The sequence below is a fragment of the Macrobrachium rosenbergii genome, chromosome 3 (assembly GCF_040412425.1).
Source record: "Macrobrachium rosenbergii isolate ZJJX-2024 chromosome 3, ASM4041242v1, whole genome shotgun sequence".
In the NCBI taxonomy this organism is placed as follows: domain Eukaryota; kingdom Metazoa; phylum Arthropoda; class Malacostraca; order Decapoda; family Palaemonidae; genus Macrobrachium; species Macrobrachium rosenbergii.
This window is the reverse complement of record NC_089743.1, coordinates 5,532,501-5,556,282: the sequence shown is the minus strand read 5'-3', so window position 1 is coordinate 5,556,282 and position 23,782 is coordinate 5,532,501. Positions and strand designations below refer to the sequence as shown.

General features: G+C 37.7%; 1 protein-coding gene across 7 annotated transcripts in view; it reads left to right on the top strand.

The window, feature by feature from the left end:
* Positions 1-23,782, top strand: part of LOC136852142 (protein prune homolog 2-like) — a 207,632-nt gene that overhangs the window by 80,242 nt on the left and 103,608 nt on the right. For 4 of the 7 annotated variants that reach the window (XM_067126608.1, XM_067126632.1, XM_067126592.1 and 1 more), the window contains exon 2: positions 17,609-17,625. The exons of 1 other annotated variant lie outside the window; for it this stretch is intronic. In XM_067126608.1, coding sequence (XP_066982709.1) covers positions 17,615-17,625 — 11 coding nt within the window. In that variant the 5' untranslated portion in view covers positions 17,609-17,614. Of the gene's footprint in view, positions 1-17,608; positions 17,641-23,782 lie in introns of all 7 variants that reach the window. 2 more of the 7 variants (XM_067126617.1, XM_067126624.1) reach the window with 1 other exon arrangement.

Below are 23,782 nucleotides of genomic sequence, written 5' to 3'. Positions count from 1 at the left end.
AATTTCGATGATTTGTGGTGATAAGGGCGAGGGTCTAAAGGAATGGGTGAAAGGAATAATTTTTCTGTTGTATGACGGTAAAGGTGATAGAGGCAATTGTAAGAGTTATACGGTCATAACGCTACTTAGTGTACCAGAGAAAGAGTGTGGTAGGATTTTGATGGTTGAAAAACAGTGTTTAGACATGGAGGACGAGTCTGCATGCATAAAGTGTTTGCTCTGAAACAGATTCTTGGAACAATTTTAAAGCGAATGGAGAAAGCTGTACATAACATACATGAACCTAAAATATGGTGATAAATTCAGTAGAGGGAATGTGGAAGGTGTTGAAAATGTATGTGAGGATTTAAAAGCTTTTATCATGGAAGTAAAGCGTGTGATTGAATATTTAACGGAAGTGTCTGGTATGTTGAGAAAATAAGTGCGATTAGGGTGATTCAGTATAAATCTTCAGTGATGGATTTGTAGATGAAGGCGTAAATTCATACGATGAGGAAATGAGTCTCGAAGGGAATGTGGAATAGTTGTTTGCAGATGATGCAGTGCTAACTGGCTATATTGAAGAAAGCTTCCTAAACTGGTAATGTTTAGAAGAGGAGAGGGTTGAGTTTAAATGTGACAAAGGTTGTAATGGAAATCTGGAAGGTGGACTTAAAAATGCTAACATGGATAGAGGGCGAAAGAAAAAGGATCATTCTAAGTTAGGAGCAAATATAATGAATGATAGTAGGATGGGAGAACAGGTGAGCCACAGAATAGTTAAAACTAAGACATGTATGAAGGCATGTTCAGAGATTTTTTGATTCTTGGGTTTTCTCAAGCTTGAAATTCATGAAGGGATTGTTTGAGCCAGTTCTCTTTTATGGCAACGTGTAGATGTTGAATGCAACGGAAAAGCAAGTAAAAAATGCGCCGAAGTTGTTTCTGCGCAATCGAGTTTTCTGTACAGCGAATAAAGCTCTATGAAACTGTCGATATGCTGCAGTATGAAAATCTCAGCTATGATCGGGCATCACGCAGTTGTTCCCCAGACGTTTCCGGAATAGGACTCGGCTGTGCCAGATGCATGATTATGGCTAACTTTAACCTTAAATAAAATAAAAACTACTGAGGCTAGAGAGCTGCAATTTGGTAAGTTTGATGATTGGCGTGTGGATGATCAACATACCAACTTGCACCCCTCTGGCCTTAGTAGTTTTTAAGATCAGAGGGCGGACAGAAAAAGTGCAGACAGATAGACAATAGCCATCTCAATAGTTTTCTTCTACAGAAAACTAAAAAGACTAAAGCTGTTGAGATGAGTCGTTTTCATAGCAAATAGCATACAAATTGAAAGAATGAGAAACTAGGAGATATAGTGGTGACAATCTTATCAAAGGTGCTAGACCAGACCTGCTCAAAAGATGCCAGAGTGCGGCCCCCCCCCCTCCCTTATGTATGCTACTGCCTTTAGCTTAAGTATAGTGGGGGGAGGGAAGGGTGGGTATGAAGAACATTCATCTCCCTGATTCCCTGTAATTTTGAATAAGTTTTCCTTCTGAAAACCCTGATGTCCAAGCAGTGTTTAACAGACGATGACTGATCTATCAGTACCCTGGGATCTTAGCTTATGAAGAATTGAAGTTCATCCCGTATTAGCGAGAGCTGAACCTAAGTCATCCGTGCCATGTTGAGTCATGTATTTTGCATTTGAGTTAAAAGGAATAAAAACAAGTGATCCAAAGACGATCAAACTGCCTCTTAACATGGGATTCGGGAAAATTCAGAACGTTTGATCTGTAATCAGAGCCGAATCCATCATTTTGTCTGTAAGCCCCTTAGTGCAGAATGCTTCCAGCCACACTGAATCACTTACGTTTAGCAATAGTGACTGTGTAGATTAAGATTAAGAAACTACTTACACCTACGATCTGCTCATAATTGAGTAGATCGTAGGTGTTGATTACTGTTAACTGGGAAAGTACATATCGAAATAATAGAGCATTCGATTATTTACTCCCACTACTACTGTTTTAAGTAATGTGTGCGTGAGACTGGTTTTGATAACATAAATTCTGGATGCACACAATAAGCAGCAAACAGGCCGAGAAATTCTAAGACAAAACTTACAATTAATTAAGCCTCATAACAGTTCAAGGGCGGAACGCAACTTTTGAAGTAAGTGCTTCTTGTGGCAAAGTCAAGTGCAACTGTGCGGATGACCTACATTTTTCGCTCGCACTTCACCCCAGTTCCTTCATTTTTTCTTTTTCTTTTTTTTTCTTCTCTACTGGGCTCTTCTAATATGTTGAAGGCTATTCTTTGTGCAAGTAACTCATTCAGTGGAGGTGCGTTTGAATCAACAACAATTGTAAGGCCATTGTTAATCCAAGTGAATACGATTATGAGCCTGTGATTTTTTTTTTATCAGTTCTTGTCTACCGTTGACAAAAGGTTCCATTGATATCTGCCAAGTTAATAACTATGTTTTCCCTGTAAACGATAATGTCTGTTGTCACTTCAAGGATAGGATTAAAGATCGATTGTTGTCGGAGAGAAATATTGGAACACTGAAAGTATGTATTGCTTAACCTATTGATCATTTTTAATGTTATAAAGTAGATGTATCATGTAACTTTTTCGTGTTTTCAATAGTGAAATATTTGTCTACCATTTTTTAGCTATTGATTGGTCCACAGTTTTTCCACTGGAGTCTTAAAACGCGTCAATAGTCCTGTTTACGTCATTAGCTGACGTATGGAAATGTGGGAAGGTTTTATGAAATAAAAATATTTTAAAATTTGGCGAAGTAAGTGTCCTGTTTGCATGTTTATAAATACTTCTTCCCATATATGTGTTAAGAAGTGTACATATAGTTTTGAGCAATAAATGATAGTCAACAATAAACAAGCTTTCAGACTTTATTTAGAAGTGCAACTTGAAATTTCCTTTGCGGCCGACACAACGTCCTTTGTTACAGGTCCATTTTTTACTCGTTTTCAACAATGGGGTAATCAACCAAGAACTGTATACACTCACTCGCGTAGAGGCTATTTGTACCGTATTGATGAAGTTCTCTCGTTGAAGCTACACAAATGATGTACTTAACTGGAGAAATTTAATGCCGTGTGAATCGTTGTCATCGGTGTTTAGATGTACAGTTTGTAATTTAGATTCCTGTTTCTTTGCCACTTCTAGCGACGGTGCACCGCCCTTCAGTGGCTACTGGAAGGATACTGTGGCTTTAAGGTTTGGGGGTTCAACAGGTATTTTTGTAGACCCAGTGCCCTGCTGAGAGAACGGTTTGTAGGACACCGGGAGGAGGAGTTGCATTGCGTCAAGGAATCGATACTATTTTTGAGCATTTTCTGCGTGACTGTTTGACTTTGTCTTTAAGACACCATGAGTAGTCAACGTCAATTTAAAGGTGAAAAATCAAAGAAAACAAAATACGAAGGAATGTATAAAATAAACCACCAGGGAAGAGTGAAAATAGGTTTGCGTGAGGGCGGACTAACAATGGAGTGGTTCAGTGACAAATCTTGAAGCGAATGAGCTGGCATTGGTCGGTTTGGGAACAGGTTTGAAATGACCATATAAATATATATTATTTTAGTTTTGGCTGAAAGGTCATTTTGTGGAGTAGGTCAGTCATGAAGGTCAGTTTAATTTTTGTACTCGTGCAAACGGCGCTTGGCATATTGTTTATCGTGCACGCTTGTCCCTTATTGCACGCCGCCTTTTGCATAGTAACAACAATATTTAGGTTTTTCTTTGTTGGCTTCTAGTTTTGATAGCGCCGTTTATATAATTTGATATCTCCATTATTGGATCTGATATCCACTGGATATCCGGATTTGATAGGATTCGATATCTCCATTTGATATCCATATTTGATGGGATTTGATATCTCCATTATAGGATCTGGTATCTTCATGTGCTATCCGGATTTGATATTTTCATTGTAGGAGACTGAGGCGGTAAATCCATTGAAGGGACTGCCGGACGGAACGTTGTGGGTCCTTGTGAACCGTAAATAACTGAAACTGAAACTGCACCAGTTGGATGTAACTTATCAAATGGAATGGGTGGAGCTATGAATTAGCTTCGGTCGTTCGAGTGCTTCCAAACTTCTAGACTGACAAGTTTTTAATAAATGCGCAGTGATAATTATACCCAAGTTTTCATTTCTTTACGTAAATATTAATTTAATGAGATTGAGTTGAGGGATTGATAAGCTTATGAGATGCTTTCCAGGTTTGCTTCTTCTAGGAATGTGAGCAGCGAGTGTAAGGTCCAGTCCTTAATAGATCAAATTGTATTTTAGCTTTTCCTTTTTTCCTATTACCCGAAGTAAAATCAGCAGTGAACGCTTACGTCATCCACAGGACCTCATGAATAAATACGAGGTATTCACTGAAGAAAATAGGACTATAAAGCCTATAATTATTTGTGATCGAAGTTACTTTAATCAACACGGGAATTTTGTGTAAAAATAAACTGATATTTAGGCATCACTTTCGTCACCATTCATTTTTATCTCAGTAAAACAAACGAATACACACCTTGCACATTCTTTAGAAATATAAAAAATCCAGTTATATTTATAAACTGTATTATATGTGAAAGTTAAAAACTGACTTCCGAACACCTGAACGGCCTGAGGAGGAACACCGTTCAAGTGTTCGAGAGCCATTGTTTTCAAGTTTTACAAATAATACAGTTTTAATGATATATTGTGGGTGATTAATATACAACAGTTTAATCACGACGTTGTCGAATTTCGAGCACACACTCCTCGTTATCTTGATTTGACTAGAATTATCAGCCTTGATGGTTGTGCTTTTGACAAAACATTTTCCGTCTCCCATTCCCTCGCAGAGAGCCTCATTTTTCGTGTTATGTTCGGGAAATGTTTGAGGGAGGCTGCATTTGCCCTGGATGCTCGGGTTCGAATGCACGCATTTGGCAGCGACCTAAGCCATATTTCAAATTTTATTTTTCCTGTTTGTTGGGAAGGGGACTTTGTATTTAACCGCGACGTCAAGTACGTCAGTAAAAAATAGCGGGGAATTTTCAAAAGGAAATAATTTGAGTGCCAAGTTCTGTGTGTATTTTACACAAAAATACTTGGCTTTCTGTTGTTTCCTTTTTAATAATTCATGTGGCTTTATATATATATATATATATATATATATATATATATATATATATATATATATATATATAAAGCCACATGAATTATTATTATATATATATATATATATATATATATATATATATATATATATATATATATATATATATAATAATCATGAAACTACAAATGTCGCTTAATATCAAATTCACGCTACCTCGGGAATATCCCCGATGGGGAATTATCACCGAAGGGGAATTTATAAGTGATAAATGGACTGGTACTGCCGAGTCTCGAACCCACGACACAGATACTTATCCAGCGGCTCCAGTCGACGTTCTACCCACTGAGCTATCAAGAGAGGTGTGTTAAAACTTTCATATATATGTTATATATATTTATATGTATGTGTGTATTATTTATATATATATATATATATATATATATATATATATATATATATATATATATATATGTGTGTGTATATATTTATATATATAAATTTGGCATAGTGTAATTATGTTGAAGTAATAAGAGGGAGGGTGTAAAATTAACTAGCATGTCCTGTGACCATTTGTCTCTAAATAGATGCGCTTGCACGCGCGCTGATGTGATGGTTCAGTCACTACAGTATTCAGGGCTAAGTTAGGTAATGAATGAGCCAAGATCCGAGTAGACTGTAAAAAAGCAGGCGTTTGTTCGTACCAGTTTTCATTGCTGCTCTTGTCCGAATTTGGCCTTGTCATCTCGTCGTTCTCATTCATAATCATCTTTCCCTCGAGGGAGACTAAAATCGATGAATTACTTTTTCTGTATCGGTACCAGAAAATGAGTTCGTAATTTGCTGAGCTTGTACTTTGTTCATTCCAACAGATTCCAACAATAAGTTAAAGTATATCTTTGCTTAACCAGACCACTGAGCTGATTAACAGCTCTCCTCGAGAGGGCTGGCCCGAAGGATTAGACTTATTTTACGTGGCTAAGAACCAGCTGGTTACCTAGCAACGGGACCTACAGCTTATTGCGGAATCCGAACCACATTATGACGAGAAGTGAATTTCTATCACCAGAAATAAATGCCTCTAATTCTTCATTGGCCGGTCGGAGAGTCGAACGCTGGGGCAACAGCGTGCTAGCCGAGAGCTCTACCCACCCCTCCAGTGAAGAACTGATTCCAACTATAATTAATTGTGTATTTGCTAAGGAACTACTTCTCTCTCTGGCGTCCCCGAAAACCACCTTATAAAAGCCCTGTGATGAAAAACGGCAGGAAGGTCTTGGTAAATGAAGTCTTCCTTCTCATTGGCTTTTACTGTCATTGACAGACCGCTATTTCGCGGGGTTTGGGGTGGTGGGGGGAGGGAGTACTTCCTCTTTGCCCTCCCCGTCAATTCCTCTCTTTCATTCTTGAACCCCCCCCCCCCCCAACACTATGTGGCTCTCCGGTATCCCCTCCAGGAGTCCATTACACCTCCGCGATTTCTCCCGCTTCATCCCACTGCCAGTGAGTCTTTCTGGTTCTTCTCTCCAGTGGTCTCTCTCTCTCTCCCCCCTTCAGCCTTCGTCCTCTGTACTCCCATCTCCATTGCTATCAAGTCCTTCGTCCTTCTTTTCTTCAGCATTTTCTACATATCTACTTTCACTAACACTTCCTTCCTCCCTCCAACACCAGTCTTTTTTTTCTTCTCTCCCAACAATCCACTCTCTCTTCTCAGCAAAGAGAGTTTCTTCCTTTCCTCCCCAACGCTCGTTTTCCTCCTCCTTCAGAGATTTGCCTTCCAGAGCCTGCTCGTCCTTCAGCACTTGGCTGTAGCCTCTCCTCAACATCTTTTTCCTCGCCCGTGCCCTCGCTGGATGGATGGATGGATAGGAGGTTCGGGAGGCGGAGGTTAACGGGGCCGGAGCACAAACAGAGTCACTCACGCACAAACGCACACACACACACTCGTGCGCACCACCTTTTGGTCTTTTAAAGATGTGCTAGCGACAGCGTTTTCTTTGCTGTGAGGCGATACCTTTTTTATGACTCGGGGATGTTCGAGATGTTTGTTTACATTTTGAACGGTTATGATTAAGAAAAGTAAATGGTATGATGTGAAAGTCCCACGCAAAACTTGGCAGGTTTATAATGTTGCTTTTTCGGAGCATGTACCTGCAATTTAAGGGAATGAGAAATGTGTTTAGAATGGATTCCATTATGACCCAAGTGGTTGGCAGTGACATTGTTAATTAAATGCCGTTGTTCCTTGTCGAATTCCATCGGGAAGGACGGCGGAGTAGATAGTGTAATGAGGCGGGTAGGCGCCGTAGAATTCGAGTGTCTAATGCACGTCGACTCTCCTCGCGTTAATTTGGAATAACTGATGAATAATAATCTGAAGGATTACAAAAATTTATTGTATTTGTTTTTGTGATTATAAAAATACAGAAGTAATGGCGTGAAAGTAAAGGTGTCCCCTTTAGTATTCCCATTGAACTGGACAGGAAAGAAATATGCATATTAATTACTAGACGTCGTATCATATGCAAAGATGTCCCCCGTTGGGGTGGTCAGTTTCCGTTTCAGCGCTGAATGACCTCATAGGTCCCAGGGCTTGGCCTTTGGCCTAAATTCTATATTCAATTCAATTTAATTCATATGGAAAGATGTGTCTGTTTTTTTTTTCATTTTATGATGTTTGTTAGGACACATACGGCATTCACTCGAAGAACTATGTGTACTGTACAGCAGTTTCCATGTTTTTTGGTAAATGCTTCTCCTTGATTGCAAAATAACTTGGAACCCTGGTGTGTGCGTGTGCACAGAGGCACTCAAACAAAACTGTAAAATACGCATTTCCCCTGCATACAAGACTAAGTGATGTTAACAGAGCACGAAAATGATACTTTTTTAGCTTCAGAATGGAGTGGTCCCTTTGCAGACTGTATACATTTCCTTTTTGTGCTTTCCTGGTTTAATACACATGATATATATGTGCGTTTCTATACAGACAAATAGTAAGCAAGAATAAGTTAATCTTGTACATATGCGAATATGTACAGTAAACCCTCGCTAAGAGTTTCTGCTGGGGACTGGTAGTCGGAACATCAGGGCTGATTTGTTCCGAGGCGTCATTTTATTGGTTGTGGCTTGGTATCCCAGGTTCTGTATCCCGACTCTGCTAATTTGGTGGTCTTGACAACTCTCCTTATATGCCCTGTAAAATTAAATGAATCGTACAGTTATGAGAATGTTAAAAAAAAAACGATGAAACCCCTGTTTTCACCCTGCTGAGTAACACATAATCAAACCATACAAAGGTCTCTATTTATTACCTTTTGTGTACTTGATGTTTGATCAATAAGATTCCTAGAAGGTCGACGCAAAACATTGTAACCTGGTCTCTCTCTCTCTCTCTCTCTCTCTCTCTCTCTCTCTCTCTCTCTCTCTTTATTCGCTGTTGTGCTTTCTTGTGACCCGCTAGTTCCTCGTTGGGAGGGTCGGTAGAGTTGTCGCCTAGGCCCGAATTCGAGTCTACGGCCGGCTAATGGAGAATTAGAGGAATTTATTTCTGGTGATAGAAATTCATTTCTCGCTATAATGTGGTTCGGATTCCACAATAAGCTGTAGGTCCCGTTGCTAGGTAACCAATTGGTTCTTAGCCACGTAAAATAAGTCTAATCCTTCGGGCCAGCCCTCTCTAGGAGAGCTGTTAATCAGCTCAGTGGTCTGGTAAAACTAAGATACTTAACGTTTTTTGTGACCCACTGTCGTGTGCACCTGACCTCTGCATGTCAATCCATGTAGCCCCACTCAGTCCATTGTGGGAGAATAAGTTTCAGACCTCCAGTAGATTAGAATTCAATCCAAGATACTTCAGATTGTAAGATCACACCGTTATCGATGATACCAGAGCAGAAAAATACTTTTTTTTCCGCTCGGAACTCAGTGTTCCCCACGTGCCTACCAGGTGTCGATATCAAGTTTAATTTCGTAGAAAGCTCTCTTTGCATGGCGATGTAGATGACATTCTGAATTACTTTTTAAGGCTCAAATGGATTTGAGCTTGCCCTCAAGATGCTTTGACTTGCAAGCATCAAAACATTTCTCCTTGACATATCCAGTGGCTGGAAGTATTCCTGAAGGTTGTTGTCCGTTCTCTCTCTGATGCACTGACTGGTTTTCTGCCTCTGCTCTGAATTCCAGTGGATGTCAGTGGAATGTCCTTATTCACTGCAGTGCTTTGAATGAACAAATGAAAAGCATTTGAAATCGCTTTTTCATCTGTTTAGTGCTTGCAAGTCAAAACATCTTTAGGGCAAGTTCCAATCCACCAGACGCCTTAAAAAGTGATTTAGAATGTCACCTATATCGCCATGCAAGAGAGAACTGTCTACGAAATTAAACTTGATGTCGACACCTGGGAGGCACGTACGGGACGCTGAGTTCTGAGAGAGAAAAAAAGTATTTTTCTGCTCTGGTATTGTCAGTAATGGTGTGACCTTACAATTTGAAGTATCTTGGATACGAATTCTAATCTACTGAAGGTCTGAAACTTATTCTCTCATTTAGTTGCCATTAAATCGACATCTCATATGTATCACTTGCAAGTGGGTTTGTGTGTGTGTATGTGTATGTGTATGTATGTATGTATATACACATATAGAATTAGATAGGTAGACAGAAAATATAAATGTATACACAAACACTTATGTACGTAGCTGCCGAGACCAGAACTTTTCCACGTATAGTCACAAATTACCCAAACTTTTGCTTGGAACTGTCTTCATGTACCCATCCATTACTCGTTTAGTTGGTCAATTGTGAACTATCTTTTTATCTGTGAGATTATAACTGCCGTCGATACTTATTTGACAGTCAGAATAATTAAAATGTGTAGACACAATCCCAGAGCTCAACAGCCTCCTATAACGTTTCAAAATATAGCAGAAGGCATACCTTAATTCAAATATATTTGTAAATATACTGGGGTTTCGTGGAAGTAAGGAACCACGAGCGATAAAAGGCACCGATGCAGTTTCTTAGGGCTCTGGATCAGCAGCCTGATTCAAGGCTTCTTCCTGGGTCGTCGGTCTCAAAAAAGGGTTTTGGGTCTTCAGTTAATTTGAAGGTCAGGTTCATTCTTAGCTCTTGTGATGTGTGGATCTGTCCTAGTGCTAGGCTGCAAGGGCCATGAAGAAGTTGGTTTGGTGTTTGTTGTGAAGAAGTAGGTTTGGTGTTTGTGGCAGTTATGGGGAGGGAGTGGCAGATAAGTAGGGAGAGATTCTTCTTGGTAATTTTCCTAAACATGTTAGAAATGGTGGCCTTTTTAACAGCTGCTAGTTCTGACCCTGGAAGGCATTGTATATCAAATGGTAATACTTGATTTCTGAGTTGTTGAAATGAGAACCCCCCCCCTTACAAATTTTAGCATGGAGTCATGCCTCTGATGTACGCTTCCTTATCACTTTTAGTTGTTCTCCTTCCTGTTTGTCTTTGACACTGTCTACCTTTGTATCTAGTGCCTGAGGGTTGGTCACACTCATGATTTATGTGAATTGACTGATACAGCTTCATGTTCCACCCACCCACATCTTCTGCAGCACGCTCAGGGCATTTGTGGTTGGGGTGCACGTCTGAAAGGTGTTGTTTATCCTTCAGTCCTCAAAGCCCTCGAATGCCTCTTGACCATCCTTATCAGAGCGGAAGATGTCATCAGGCTACAGTTTTCCTTTATCTTTTGGAAACTGGATTTTTTTTTTTTATTTCTGAATGACCTTTTCATTCATGAGCTGGGTCAAAGAGACATTATCAGGAAGACTCCCTTCTCAAGGTAACCTTCACTGCTGGCATTTAGTAGTGGATAATTTGCAAGGAAAAGGCTGCTACAGTCATATAGTAAATGTTAAACATTTTCAAGTGCCCTCGGATTCATGAATTTTCCAACAGTAAACAATGTCGGTGATTGACTGAGGCACACAGTACTGTCACACGTTTTGTGTTCCTCCTGAGAGCATAAGCAGCCTTTTTCTTGCTCGTACAAAGTTCTCTGGTTTGGACGACAGACAGAATCACTGCAGATGTCAGAATGTCTAATTCCATGATAAGTGGATCTGAGGTAGACTTTCTTTCGCCGCAATGATCAGTAAACCAATTATGTAAAGGTCCACCTCATGTAAGTTACGTTTCTCCTGGACTTGCCCCGCTGTATCTAAGGCATTTTTGGAAACAGGAGTTTTTAAAGATTTCAAGTTTGGTTCGTGATGCCATAAAACTTGGAGGAGCTGATCTTGGAATGTTCCAGTAAAATCTTCTTATAAATACCTTTATCCACTGTTTTAATAATCCTGTGTTCTTAAGAGATTGGAATATCGTATGAGGGATCTTCTTCTTTGTTTGATACAGTTAAGAGCACAACAATGTCCACTTTTTACAGAGCTAAGATTTACCGACAAATCATAATGATGTTAGAGCAAATGTTAATAGCAGTAAGGAAGTCAGTCACACCACGAACCTATTCTGGCGTGACCATAGATCTCCCTGTCACAGAATACAAGAGTTAGCAACAGAAGTTCATTCAAGTGAGAAATCTCTTTCGTCTGCCATTTCTTTTTCCTAGAAACTTAGTGTAGAGCCTCATGGGGGGACCTAAGATTCCACCCTGTGGTCCTGAAGAAGAACCCATGTGGGTTGTCCTGGAGACTGCCCTTCAGATGTCCTAACCTTAGGACAACTTCATCTGCGTTAGGCCTTGCCCCAGAGTGCTCTCACGTAGGCCTTTGGTTAATTTAAGGGAATTCCTGACTGCTGGAATGTGCACGTTCAGTGCAACTTTTAATTCACCTTAATCTGGACTTGTCGTATAATTTGGTGGCTAAGAATCTTATTTATCCTGATCATATTATATTTTCCGATGTACGTGTGTTCTCATTGTTTATTTGGCGAGGAAAGTGGTTACACCATCAACTTCCTTCCGTTTTTTATGTTTTGAAACAATTCTGGTTTCATAAAGTTTTGCATCCATTCGTTTTAAAGTTCCCACTTGTGTTATTGTGAAGTAATCGAAATGGTGTTTATTAGCTTTGCTTATATTGTATATACTATATATATATATATATATATATATATATATATATATATATATATATATATATATATATATTATATATATATATTATATATATACATTATATATATACATATATATATATTAGTTTTAATTTTAGTTGATTCGGTTTTCTGTTCAGTCTGTTGTGAGAACTGAATAAATTGTAAGATGTGGAGACATTCTATTATTAAATGCTAAGCCCTTGGTTTATCCTCGAGTACTCACTAGTAGAAGCAGATGTGTTCTGTCGGTATTATTTTTCTTATAATAGTTAATAACATCTCTGGGAGTAACTTTATGCTAGGCTATACTAAGTGAAGGAGTCTTTAGGTATCTGAAGATGCCTCTCCCAGGACATCCCATAGAATTCATTTCAGAGAGAGGGAACAAATAAATTCAAAAGGTTTGCTCTGTTCCAAAAATACTGAAGAGCCAGTAACTTGCAGGATCATTTTGGTTCCTTTATTTCTATTTTTAGTTTTCTGTAGAAGAAAACTATTGAGATGGCTTTGTCTGTCCGTCCGCACTTTTTCTGTCTGCCCTTAGATCTTAAAAACTACCGAGGCCAGAGGGCTGCAAATTGGTATGTTGAGCATTTACCCTCCAATCATTAAACATACCAAATTGCAGTCCTCTAGCAACAGCAGTTTTTATTTTATTTAAGGTTGAAGTTAGCTAAGATCGCGTGTCTGGCAATGCTATAGGACAGGCCACCACCGGGGCGTAGCTGAAAATTTCATGGACCGCGGCTCATACAGTATTATACGGTTTACAGAAAACTCGATAGCGGCGAAGCAACTTCGGCGCATTTTATACTTATTTTGTTTATTGTACATCATACATACCAAGTATTGGTAGGTGTACCCACTCATAGTATAGAGCTGAAAGTTTTGTTTAACACACGGTCGGGAGGTGCAAAAAAGTATACCTTAGTTTCACCAGACCACTGACCTGATTAACACCTTATACACTTGTGTGTACCCCAGGTAATTGATGATGAAGGAATATCTCTCTCTCTCTCTCTTTCTGGCACAGACATTGCTCTACTTTAAGAGCTCTGCCTTTGGTAAATCTAATAGTAACAGACCAGGCACATCATATCAGTTTGCTTCTCTAACGATATTTGCACCGTCCCGTCACATTATATGTAAACAGTATATATGTATATATATATATATATATATATATATATATATATATATATATATATATATATAAATCTATGTCTATATATTATATATATATATTCTATATGTATAGACATATCGATATATGTATATATGCATATATATATATATATATATATATATATATATAAAATAAAATATATATATGTATATATATGCATATATATAGATAGAGTTAAGAGGATAGGGAAACAGGACCATGGGTGAAGGAAGACGTCCATTTCTTTATATATATATATATTTATATATATATATATATATATATATATATACTGTATATATATACGTATATATATATATTAATAATTATTATGCACACAAATTCCTTCCTGTTTCGTGATTCATAATCACATCATCAGGGAATTCTATGGAAAATCGAATAAATTAATAAAAGAGGCTGAACAGCTAAAACTGAATTATGTTCAAATATAATTAATAAAAAAAAATTATAAAATAATTGGGGTGGGCTGTGTCGGCTCTGCGGCCGCAGATATTTCTGCATGACAGTGTCTGTGAGTGGTAAGAGACAAAAATGATAGACTCTGTGGGTTTGTGTCAGTCAATTTATTTGTTTTTGGCACACAACAGGAGTGCAGCGGCTGTGTACAAACGATTGAGTATTGGGCGATGGTACGAGAAGTACGATGTGAAACGTAGGGTGTCGGCGGTGATGATTGTGTCTGACGAATGTGAGACCGAGGCAAGTACTTCCCCAAGTCGTTGGGGTTAGTGTGTTGGAGGCGCAGTCTAGCCTGAAAGTGTCCCTCACTGAGGTAGTCGAGTCGTCTTCGCAGTATTAGATTTGTCTTGTCGAGCACCATTCATGATGTTAATATCATGAGTGCCCTTTCCGCCTAACTCGTAATTTTTAACCATTTTGGCTTGTAATCCATAAAGAAAATGATCATTGGTTAGAAAGTCACTATGTGTTAATATTTATGATTCTTGGTTATGTTTTTAGTTATTCTGTTTTTTACGCACAAACTGATACCAGAATTTCTCTGATCGGATGAGCAGTTCGGTGGCTACAGCGGTCTTAAGCATACTAAACCGCTCGAAATCAGAGGTTCGCAGCACGGCTCCCGCCGCGGTCTGATGACGTCAGAACGATAAGTTTGTGTGTGAAGCATGAAGCTAAGGACCGACCTATACTAGCGCATAATTACATAATTATAACGTACTGCTCATTCCGGCCGGCCAATGAAGAAATAGAAGAATTTATTTCTGGTGATAGAAATTCATTTTTGGGTATAATGTGGTTCGGGTTCCACATTAAGCCGTAGGTCCCGTTGCTAGGTAACCAGTTGGTTCTTAGCCACGTAAAATAAGTCTAATCCTTCGGGCCAGCCCTAGGAGAGCTGTTAATCAGCTCAGTGGTCTGGTTAAACTAAGGTGTACTTAACTTTTTTTAAGCAAGTAATTGCCACTGACCCAAGAGCAAAATTTCGTCGCGCTCGCTTTCTGAACAAGGGGCTGAGTTGTAAGACGTTGTCACGTCAAAACAATTGGCTCGCTTTCAGGTTTAAGGATCAGCTTTGCCGTTTTTATGTCGTCTGGTGTTATTTATGAATATTACCTGTCCCAGATGTTATTTGGGAACATACGTCGGATCCACCAGGCAATATCTCAGGGTCAACGCCGACTCCCGTAAAATCCATGTCACCAAGTGCAAAACTCATATAAATTATGAAGATTTTGAAGTCATTGGCCAAGCAAAAAACCAACAACAACTTGTAATACTTGAATCTCTAAATGTTAACTACGTGTTCCCCCGTTAAACACTGGAACTGCCTCTGTTCCATTTTCCTGTCATAATTCATTACTATTTGTTCCTCTGATCATTTTTGTTTCTTTTCACATTTTGTGTCTATTATTGTGGTTCTGTCGTTTACATTGTCAGGTTAGTGTCTTGGGCTTTTTGTGTGGCGTTAGTGTTGTACTGTTTTAGTTTATTTCTTGACCGTTTTGTTGACGTAATATATTCCAATTGTTTTATGATTTTCTATGATCTTTTTAATGTACTCCTTTGTAACCGTATGTCAGTGTGTTCATATGTAACATGATTTTATGCTTTGTGGTTATGTATTTAAGTGTGCTCTAGTGTGCGTAATTTTGAATTAAGTTTTTGTAACAATTTTTAATAATTTATATTTTAACGTAATTCAGCTTTAGCCGTCCAGTCTCTCTAATTGTTTTATTAATTTTCAGTAGAACCCCCTGATGATGTGACTATGAATTCTGAAACGTAATGAGGAATAAAGAAAGTGTGAATCTCCTGCGTATTCTTGCCCTTGATTCTGCAATTTATGTATGTGCACCGTGTCTGCCCCAGCTGTCTGATCTGTCTGTCTATATATATAATATATATATATATATATATATATATATATATATATATATATATATATATATATATATATATATATATATATATATATATATATATTATTTTATATATGTATATATTATATATATACGTATGTGTATATATATACATATATATATATACTTATGTGTGTATATATATATATATATATATATATATGATTAATATTTGATATATATTTATATATATACACAAGTACAGTTGAAGGATTCTGTTACAAAGATTGAAATGGGATAAGTATAAGTGTTATAGATCAGTGAAGGAAAGGTTTATAACCAGAGGCCTGTTATATATACTATATATATATATATATATATATATATATATATATATATATATATATATATATATATATATATACATACACACACTTTTTTTGAGATTCTGTGAATGTGCGCAGTCAAATCCTTTTATTTTGGTATACGTTGATGAGGGCGGTTTCGATGGCTTATGGGCAGTTGAAAATTGAGGGTACTTTTTCACAGAGATGTTTTGTTACCTTTATGTAACCTCTTCATACGGTAACACTGTTTGTTTGTGAAGGTGGGCCGATCATTTGTGTTGTTTCCTCAGATATCAATTTTATTAGCAGTCAGTTAGTTTGGGTATAATAGTTGAAGTAAGTGTTTGAGGATAATTTTGAAATCTGTGGCCAGAGAATTCTGGGAACAAGTATGAAGGGCTCTCAGGAAAATGGTATTTTGTATGTAGTGATATCTCTTATGATTAATAATTGCCGAAGGATTTGACTACAGGCATTTACAGCACCCCTGCAAAGAATATGGGAAAGTTAACGTCTGAAGCTGGGCGCTTCTTGTCCCAACGTTCACTCAAACAGACACGATCCATGAGATAGGCGCAAGAAACCTCTGCAATTTTCACCCATGTACCAGACGGGACTCTGGATATTGCATCGATTGGGATGCCTTCCTTGTTGCTGATTGATTGGTTGAATATAGAATTTAGGCCAAAGGCCAAGCTCTGGGATCTATAAGGTCATTCAGCGCTGAAACGGAAACTGACAGTAAAAGGTTTGAAAGGTGTAACAGGAGGAAAACCTCGCAGTTGCACTATGAACCAGTTGTTTGGACAGGGTGGAGTTAAGTATAAAGTAAGATGGAAGAAAGAGAATATGAAAGGAGGTGCAATAAAGGGAACGAAAGGGGTTGCAGCTAGGGGCCGAAGGCATGCTGCAAAGAACCTAAAGTAATGCCCACAGCGCACCGCATGAGGTGCACTGACGGCGCTACCCCCCTACGGGGCCTTCCTTGTTGTTGAAAAATTCTTTTTCATACGAACAGAAGATCATAGAAGCAGCATTCATCTTCCAGCGACCCCCTGTCAAGAACATTTGACGCCTGACTGGACTATGAAGACAAGGCTTCCCAGCGACCCCTCGTAATGAACCCTTCTCTCTGATCCCCCTCCCCCTACGCCTTCCCTCCCACCTCCCTCACTGGGGCCTCTTATTCTTGTACTTAACCCATTTTAATCCTTGAAACAGACTTCGTCCAAACTGTCTTTTTTTTACAGAGCTTTGTATAGTCAAATGTTTCAATTAGTTCGCCTGAAGAGGGATGTAATGCAAATCTGAAATACAGTGCAATTTTCGTAAATATACTTTACTTGTAGAAGCTTCCCTTGTTTATATATATATGTATATATAATATATATATATATATATATATATATATATATATATATATATATATATATATATATATATATATATATATATATAGAGAGAGAGAGAGAGAGAGAGAGAGAGAGAGAGAACTGTATTGATTTTCAGCAGAAATGAACAATGTCTAATATTCGTTATTTTTTACAGGTGAACATGAATGAGATGTGAGTAATCAACTTGTGAGTATTCTTCCGCTGTTCCTTTGTTTTCCTTGACTTGATTATTTTATGAAAATTACCATTGTCATTCTTTTGATTAATGTTGTTGCTGTTGTTGTCTAGGTAATTGTAATAATTGTAACAGTGTTGTATTATTGTTTTTGACGTTGTTGTGGTTGTTGATTTGCTGCTGCTGTTGTTCGTGTTAATAGTGGTAAAGGTAGTGGTTGTGTTAACAGTGATAGTAGTGATGATGTCATTGTTCACGTGACGCCTGCTTTTGGTTTCGTCTTCTCGAAATTCGCGCTATGGGTCCTCTGGTTCTGGAATCGCAGAACAGTCTGTCTGTGGCTTTCGTTGAGTTGACGCCCTCGTTAGGACACGTTGTCACTTCTACGTTAGCATTTGTTTCGTTATAATGGTGATAGCTTCACGGTGTTGTTTTAAAATATGAGGTTTATCATTTCTGTTTTATATATTGTAACATTTGGTTTATCGTTTATAGATTTAATTCGTTTACATTTGGTTTATCGTTTATAGATTTAATTCGTTTTCATTTGGTTTATCGTTTATAGATTTAATTCGCTTACATTCGGTTTATCGTTTATAGATTTAATTCGTTTTTCATGTCATCATTTCATGTTTATTCATCTTTATTAACTTTCCTCAGCTGGTGACCCCGCACATTTTGAGCTTTATTATATTTCGATAAAGTCGTCTCTTGAGTAATCGTTAGAATCTGAACTACTTATTATTCACTTTTGGCATCTTTCCTAGATGGTGACCCCGCAGATTTTAACCCGGTATGTACAGTATATATCTACCTTTGTGATAGCCTATTTCTTGCTATAAGCCGTTGGGGATGACCCGTTGCATGAACGGTTTTTAGAGACTGTAAATATCATAAAGATAAATGACCCCAAGAAATCATTAGTGGTCTAGATAACGACCCCGAAAACCCTTGGGGGTCACTATCTAGGAAAGATCCCACTGTTGTCAGTGTTATTCGTCATTTAACAGAAGCTCGGCAAGTTAATGATTGACATTATGTTTCTGTCAAAAAGAACATATCTGAATGATGGTAAATGAATTTTATCAAAACGGTCCCGAGACTCGGGTTCCTAATGGGAGGTACCTCAGTTTGATCAGTTGGTGGCCATTATTTACTGGTAACAATATAATGTGTGTTATTACCTCAGCCTATACCATCAGGGAAATTACAGTTTCCGTATAATTCTCTGTTGAAGCAAATCGGCCAAGGGTTTGGCTCGATTTTTGTACACAAATGGAAAATGAAAACCGAGAATGTAGATCAGTAAGAAACTGGTCTTGTTAGGTCATAGCAAGACTATTTCTTAAATTTAATGAGTTACTACACTGGACGAGGCATTTCAATTTCTCAGGGAGATAAAAGATGGCCAAAGAGAAGAGAATAGGGCTGTTATGCGGCCTCTTATATCCTCATTGGATGGATTGGTATCGTTCTCGGCTAGCACTCTGCTGGGCCAGCGTTCGAATCTCCGACCGGCCAATGAAGAATTAGAGGAATTTATTTCCGATGATAGAAATTCATTTCTCGTTATGTGGTTCGCATCCCACAATAAGCTGTAGGTCTCGTTGCTAGGTAACCAGTTGGTCCTTAGCCACGTAAAATAAATCTGTTCCTTCGGGCCAGCCCTCTCTAGGAGAGCTGTTAATCAGCTCAGTGATCTGGTTAAACTAAGGTAGACTTAATTTTTTCTGGTAGTTGCTTTTGATAGCCTCTTATATCCTTGTCTGGTGATGACCGTTGGTGGGATCTTTTTCATATTTCCCTTTAAAAACAAATGCCGTCTGTATAGGTTCCACCTATTGTATATAGTAATGGTTATTGTTAAACGATAGTAAGGTCCTCGTTGAACGAGTCGGTAGAGTTCTCCGCTAGCACACTGCTAGGCCCGAGTTCAAGTCTTCGGCCAATGAAGAATAAGAGGAATACATTTCTGGTGATAGAAATTCATTTCTCGTCATAATGTGGTTCGGATTCCACAATAAGCTGTAGATCCCGTTCTAGGTAACCAGTTGCTGCTTAGCCACGTAAAATAAGTCTAATCCTTCGGGTCAGCACTAGGAGAGCTGTTAATCAGCTCAGTGGTCTGGTTAAACTAAGATATACCTAACTTTTAAACGATAGTAATGGCTGTAGTTTGATTCCGTTTCGTTCTGAAGAGTACTGTCGTTGATCAACTGTGTCCTGGTTTACCTGTGACATCATATCTTTCTCCTTGATAATGATCGTTGAGGTTCCAAACAGGAAGGAAATTATGATGGCTTTGAAATCCCTGTCCCTAACATTCTCTACCAAAGGCACCCCAAATTGACTTGAATAGCCTCATTATTTTTCATCGAAATAATGAGGCTCCATTTATATATATGTTTGATGTCAAGCCCTCAGCAGAATGAATAGAGAACCCTTTTCATTTTTGTTAAGAAAATATTCAAGGAAGAAAGGAAAATCACAGAGGTAGATTTACTGACCACATGTAAAACGTAGAGATGATTTAAGAATAGACTTTATCTTGAAAATAAGGGAATTTACAATGCAGTATATACTTGCGAGGTGAAATGAAACAGACCCCATAAAGAAGAAAGGCAAATGGGAATAGGGCCCAGGAACAAGAGGAATTAAGGAGGACAAGTACATACTAAAGACTCATTTTTAGGTCCAAGATCTATTTTAAATCAGAGAAATTAAATAGAAAATAACTTGGCAGCGAGAGAGATGAAAAGGAACGAGGATTCAGAAATCAGTGAAATTAGAGAAAGATCTTAGATTTGAGAGAAATTAGATTTATCAAAATCCACAGAATAAAAATCATGGAGAACAAATAATGGGAGAAGGAAATACAGTAAACGAAGTACTCAGAAAAGGGGGAAATTAAAATGAGCAAAGAATGAAAAACCAGAAAATCAAGGTGAATACCAACTCCAATGTAAGGAAGTTGAATAGAGCAAACACTGAAAATAATCGGAGAAATGTATTAGAGAACTTTAAGAATTAAAGAAATCAAGAACATGTAATCAGATACGGAGTGAACAAAGATTCATTAAACAATTGGATGAAAACAAATCTTCATATATGAGAGAACTGAATAAAATAAGGACTCGTTAATGAGAGAAATCATGAACAACAAATACTCGAATGTGGGACGTCTGTACACAGCGGACTCGAGAAAAAAAAGTTCAATAGGAAACAAATGTATAAATAAATATTGAGAAGCCGAAAAGAGCAAGGGCCAAAAAGTGGGAATTTGACGAGAGCCGAGACCGACGAACGAAGGGCATCGCAGTTGAGGTCCAGGAAGGATAGTGAAGGTCAAGTTCGCACCCCGATTTGGTGAATTGATGAGGGTTCGCCATCCCCTGGATAATTCAGCGCGTAAAGGGGACCGTCTTGAAAGGTTGCCAGTGGTCACCAGAATAAGCTGGCAGTTGCCATTTGTCCCTGGAGTTATATGTTACAAACATTGTATATATAGATATATACATATATATATGAAATTTTTATCACACCGTGATTTATATACATTCAAGAAGCTACAAATGTCGCTTAATATCCAATTCACGCTACTTCGGGAATATCCCCGTTGGGGAATTATCATCGAAGGGGAATTTTTAAGTGATAAATGGATCGGTACCGCCGAGTCTCGATCCCTCGACGCGGCACCCTCCAGCATCACTTGAAAAATTCCCCTTCGGTGATAATTCCCCATAGGGGATATTCCCATAGCGGAATTGGATCTTAATTGCAACATTGTAGCTTCATGAATAATATATATATATATATATATATATATATATATATATATATATATATATATTTATATATATATATATATGGTCTTACTTTAGAGCTTTAAAGCTTATTACGGTCTATTTCCACAGTAAACTTATTATGCAACGCACAGGGAATTAGACTAATTTGATAATCTGAAGCTCTTACCGCCCAGCTAACAAGGAGGATGTCTATAAAATTCAAAATTAACGTATAAATATAACAGAATATATATATATATATATATATATATATATATATATATATATAAAATTTATATATACATATATATAATGTAGAATCTACTGGTCACTTTTACCAGATACATATGTAATTGTAATAGCCACAACGCCTTCTTAACTTCTCGAATTCTTCGCTTTTTGGATACGCTTGTCACTACAAAGCCTTTAAGATCCAAGTGCAAGAAATTGAAGTGGTTGTGATGTCATTTCTTGCACTTGGATCTTAAGGCCTTGTAGTGACAAGAGTATCCAAAAGCGCTAAGAGTTCGAGAAGTTAAGCGGGCATTGTGGCTATTAAAAAAATATATATATATATATATATATATATATATATATATATATATATATATATATATATATATATATATATATGTATGTATGTATATATATATATATATATATATATATATATATATATATATATATATATATCTCTGTATGTATATATATATCTGTATGTATATATATATATATATATATATATATATATATATATATATATATATATATATATATATATATATATATATATATATATATATATAATTTTAATAACCACAATGCCCGGCTTAACTTCTCGAATTCTAATATATATATATATATATATATATATATATATATATATATATATATATATATATATATATATACATATATATATATATATATATATATAGCGTCACTGTGCGTTAATATTAAATAGAAATCCTCCTTGTTAGCTGGGCGGTAAGAGCATCAGATTGTTGAAATTGCCCTAATTCCATGTACGTAGTTGCATAATGAGGATCAGTTTATGGTGGGAAATAGAATGTATTGAGTATCTTCTTCCGTCGCTTGATCAACATTCCCTGCTCTCCTCTCATAGTTCTCATTCAAGTAGGTCTAGGTCTTCCACCTCCTCTAGTGCCCACCGGAAGCTCAGGTGAAACCATCGTGTACAGTTCTCTCACGGGTTGTGGGGAGGCCTGGTGTCCAAGCCATCTCTCTTTCATCACTATCCAATCTACATATAGAACAGATGCCAGTGGGTGGAGCCATACTCTCTTTTGTGTTTTAGGTCACACCAAGTCTACTAATTCCGTAAAATTTAAACGTTTTAAGTTTTTATGGTGTAAGTTATTATTTTTTCATTCAAGATCTTTGTATAAAGGTTGAATATAAGTCTACGACTTAATGGCCGTTCTTTATACGATTATCCAGCCCTTGCCAAAGGTTCGTCCTCCGCCTGACGTCGTTGACTCGTTTTCAGCCTGTTTGCGATACATGCGAGATGAGGTGTCGACTTGTGTTTGACGTGTTTTAGGGTAATTTGGACGCGCTTTAACACTGCCATGCTAAGTAACAATGTCTTTGGGTGCGAGTCGACCTTGTGACGAATTGATCTGGATACCAGACCACCGAGAGAGAGAGAGAGGCCTGTTGGATTTGACGTCACGAGATGATGACGTAAACAACTGTGGTGTTTACCTTATGTTTATCCCAGTGTTAGTGTAGGTCAGAGGTCAGTTGAGGTCACATCGCTGTGTATTTTGAACTGCATTTTCGTTATCTAATGATGAACTCAGTTTTAAAGTATACTGAAAGACCAGTTCTGTGTGCGCTTTCGAAACGGCGTATTGCTGTGATACAAGTGACTAGGTTACGAGTTGGCCTGGATACGAGTTGATCCGCACTCGGTTAACTGAAGGTTAATGTCCTTTATCGTTTTGGCATTGCGGTGAAAATAAATGCAGTTGAATTGATCTCACAAAGCTGTCAATATACAATGTCCAAAAATATATAAATTTCGATGCGATTCTAAAAATGTATATGGAAAACTGCGTGTAAAATAAAAAAAAGGAAAAAAAAAAGACAAAAGCGAGTGAGTTTACCTTCACCCATGTTTTCATTGATTATTTTGATTCGTCCGGTGTTTAATAACCTGGGCAGGGGGACGAGCCCTTTGGTGTGGTGGCGTGGGGGTGGGGGTGGGGTTACTCTTGCCTGGCCCCATTCATCCAGGAAAGAGAAAAATACGCCGGGAGTTTTTGGGAAATAATATATTGCAGTAATAGAGGGATAAAGGTTTGGATAATTTCAGGGGAAAATATACATATCATACATAAAA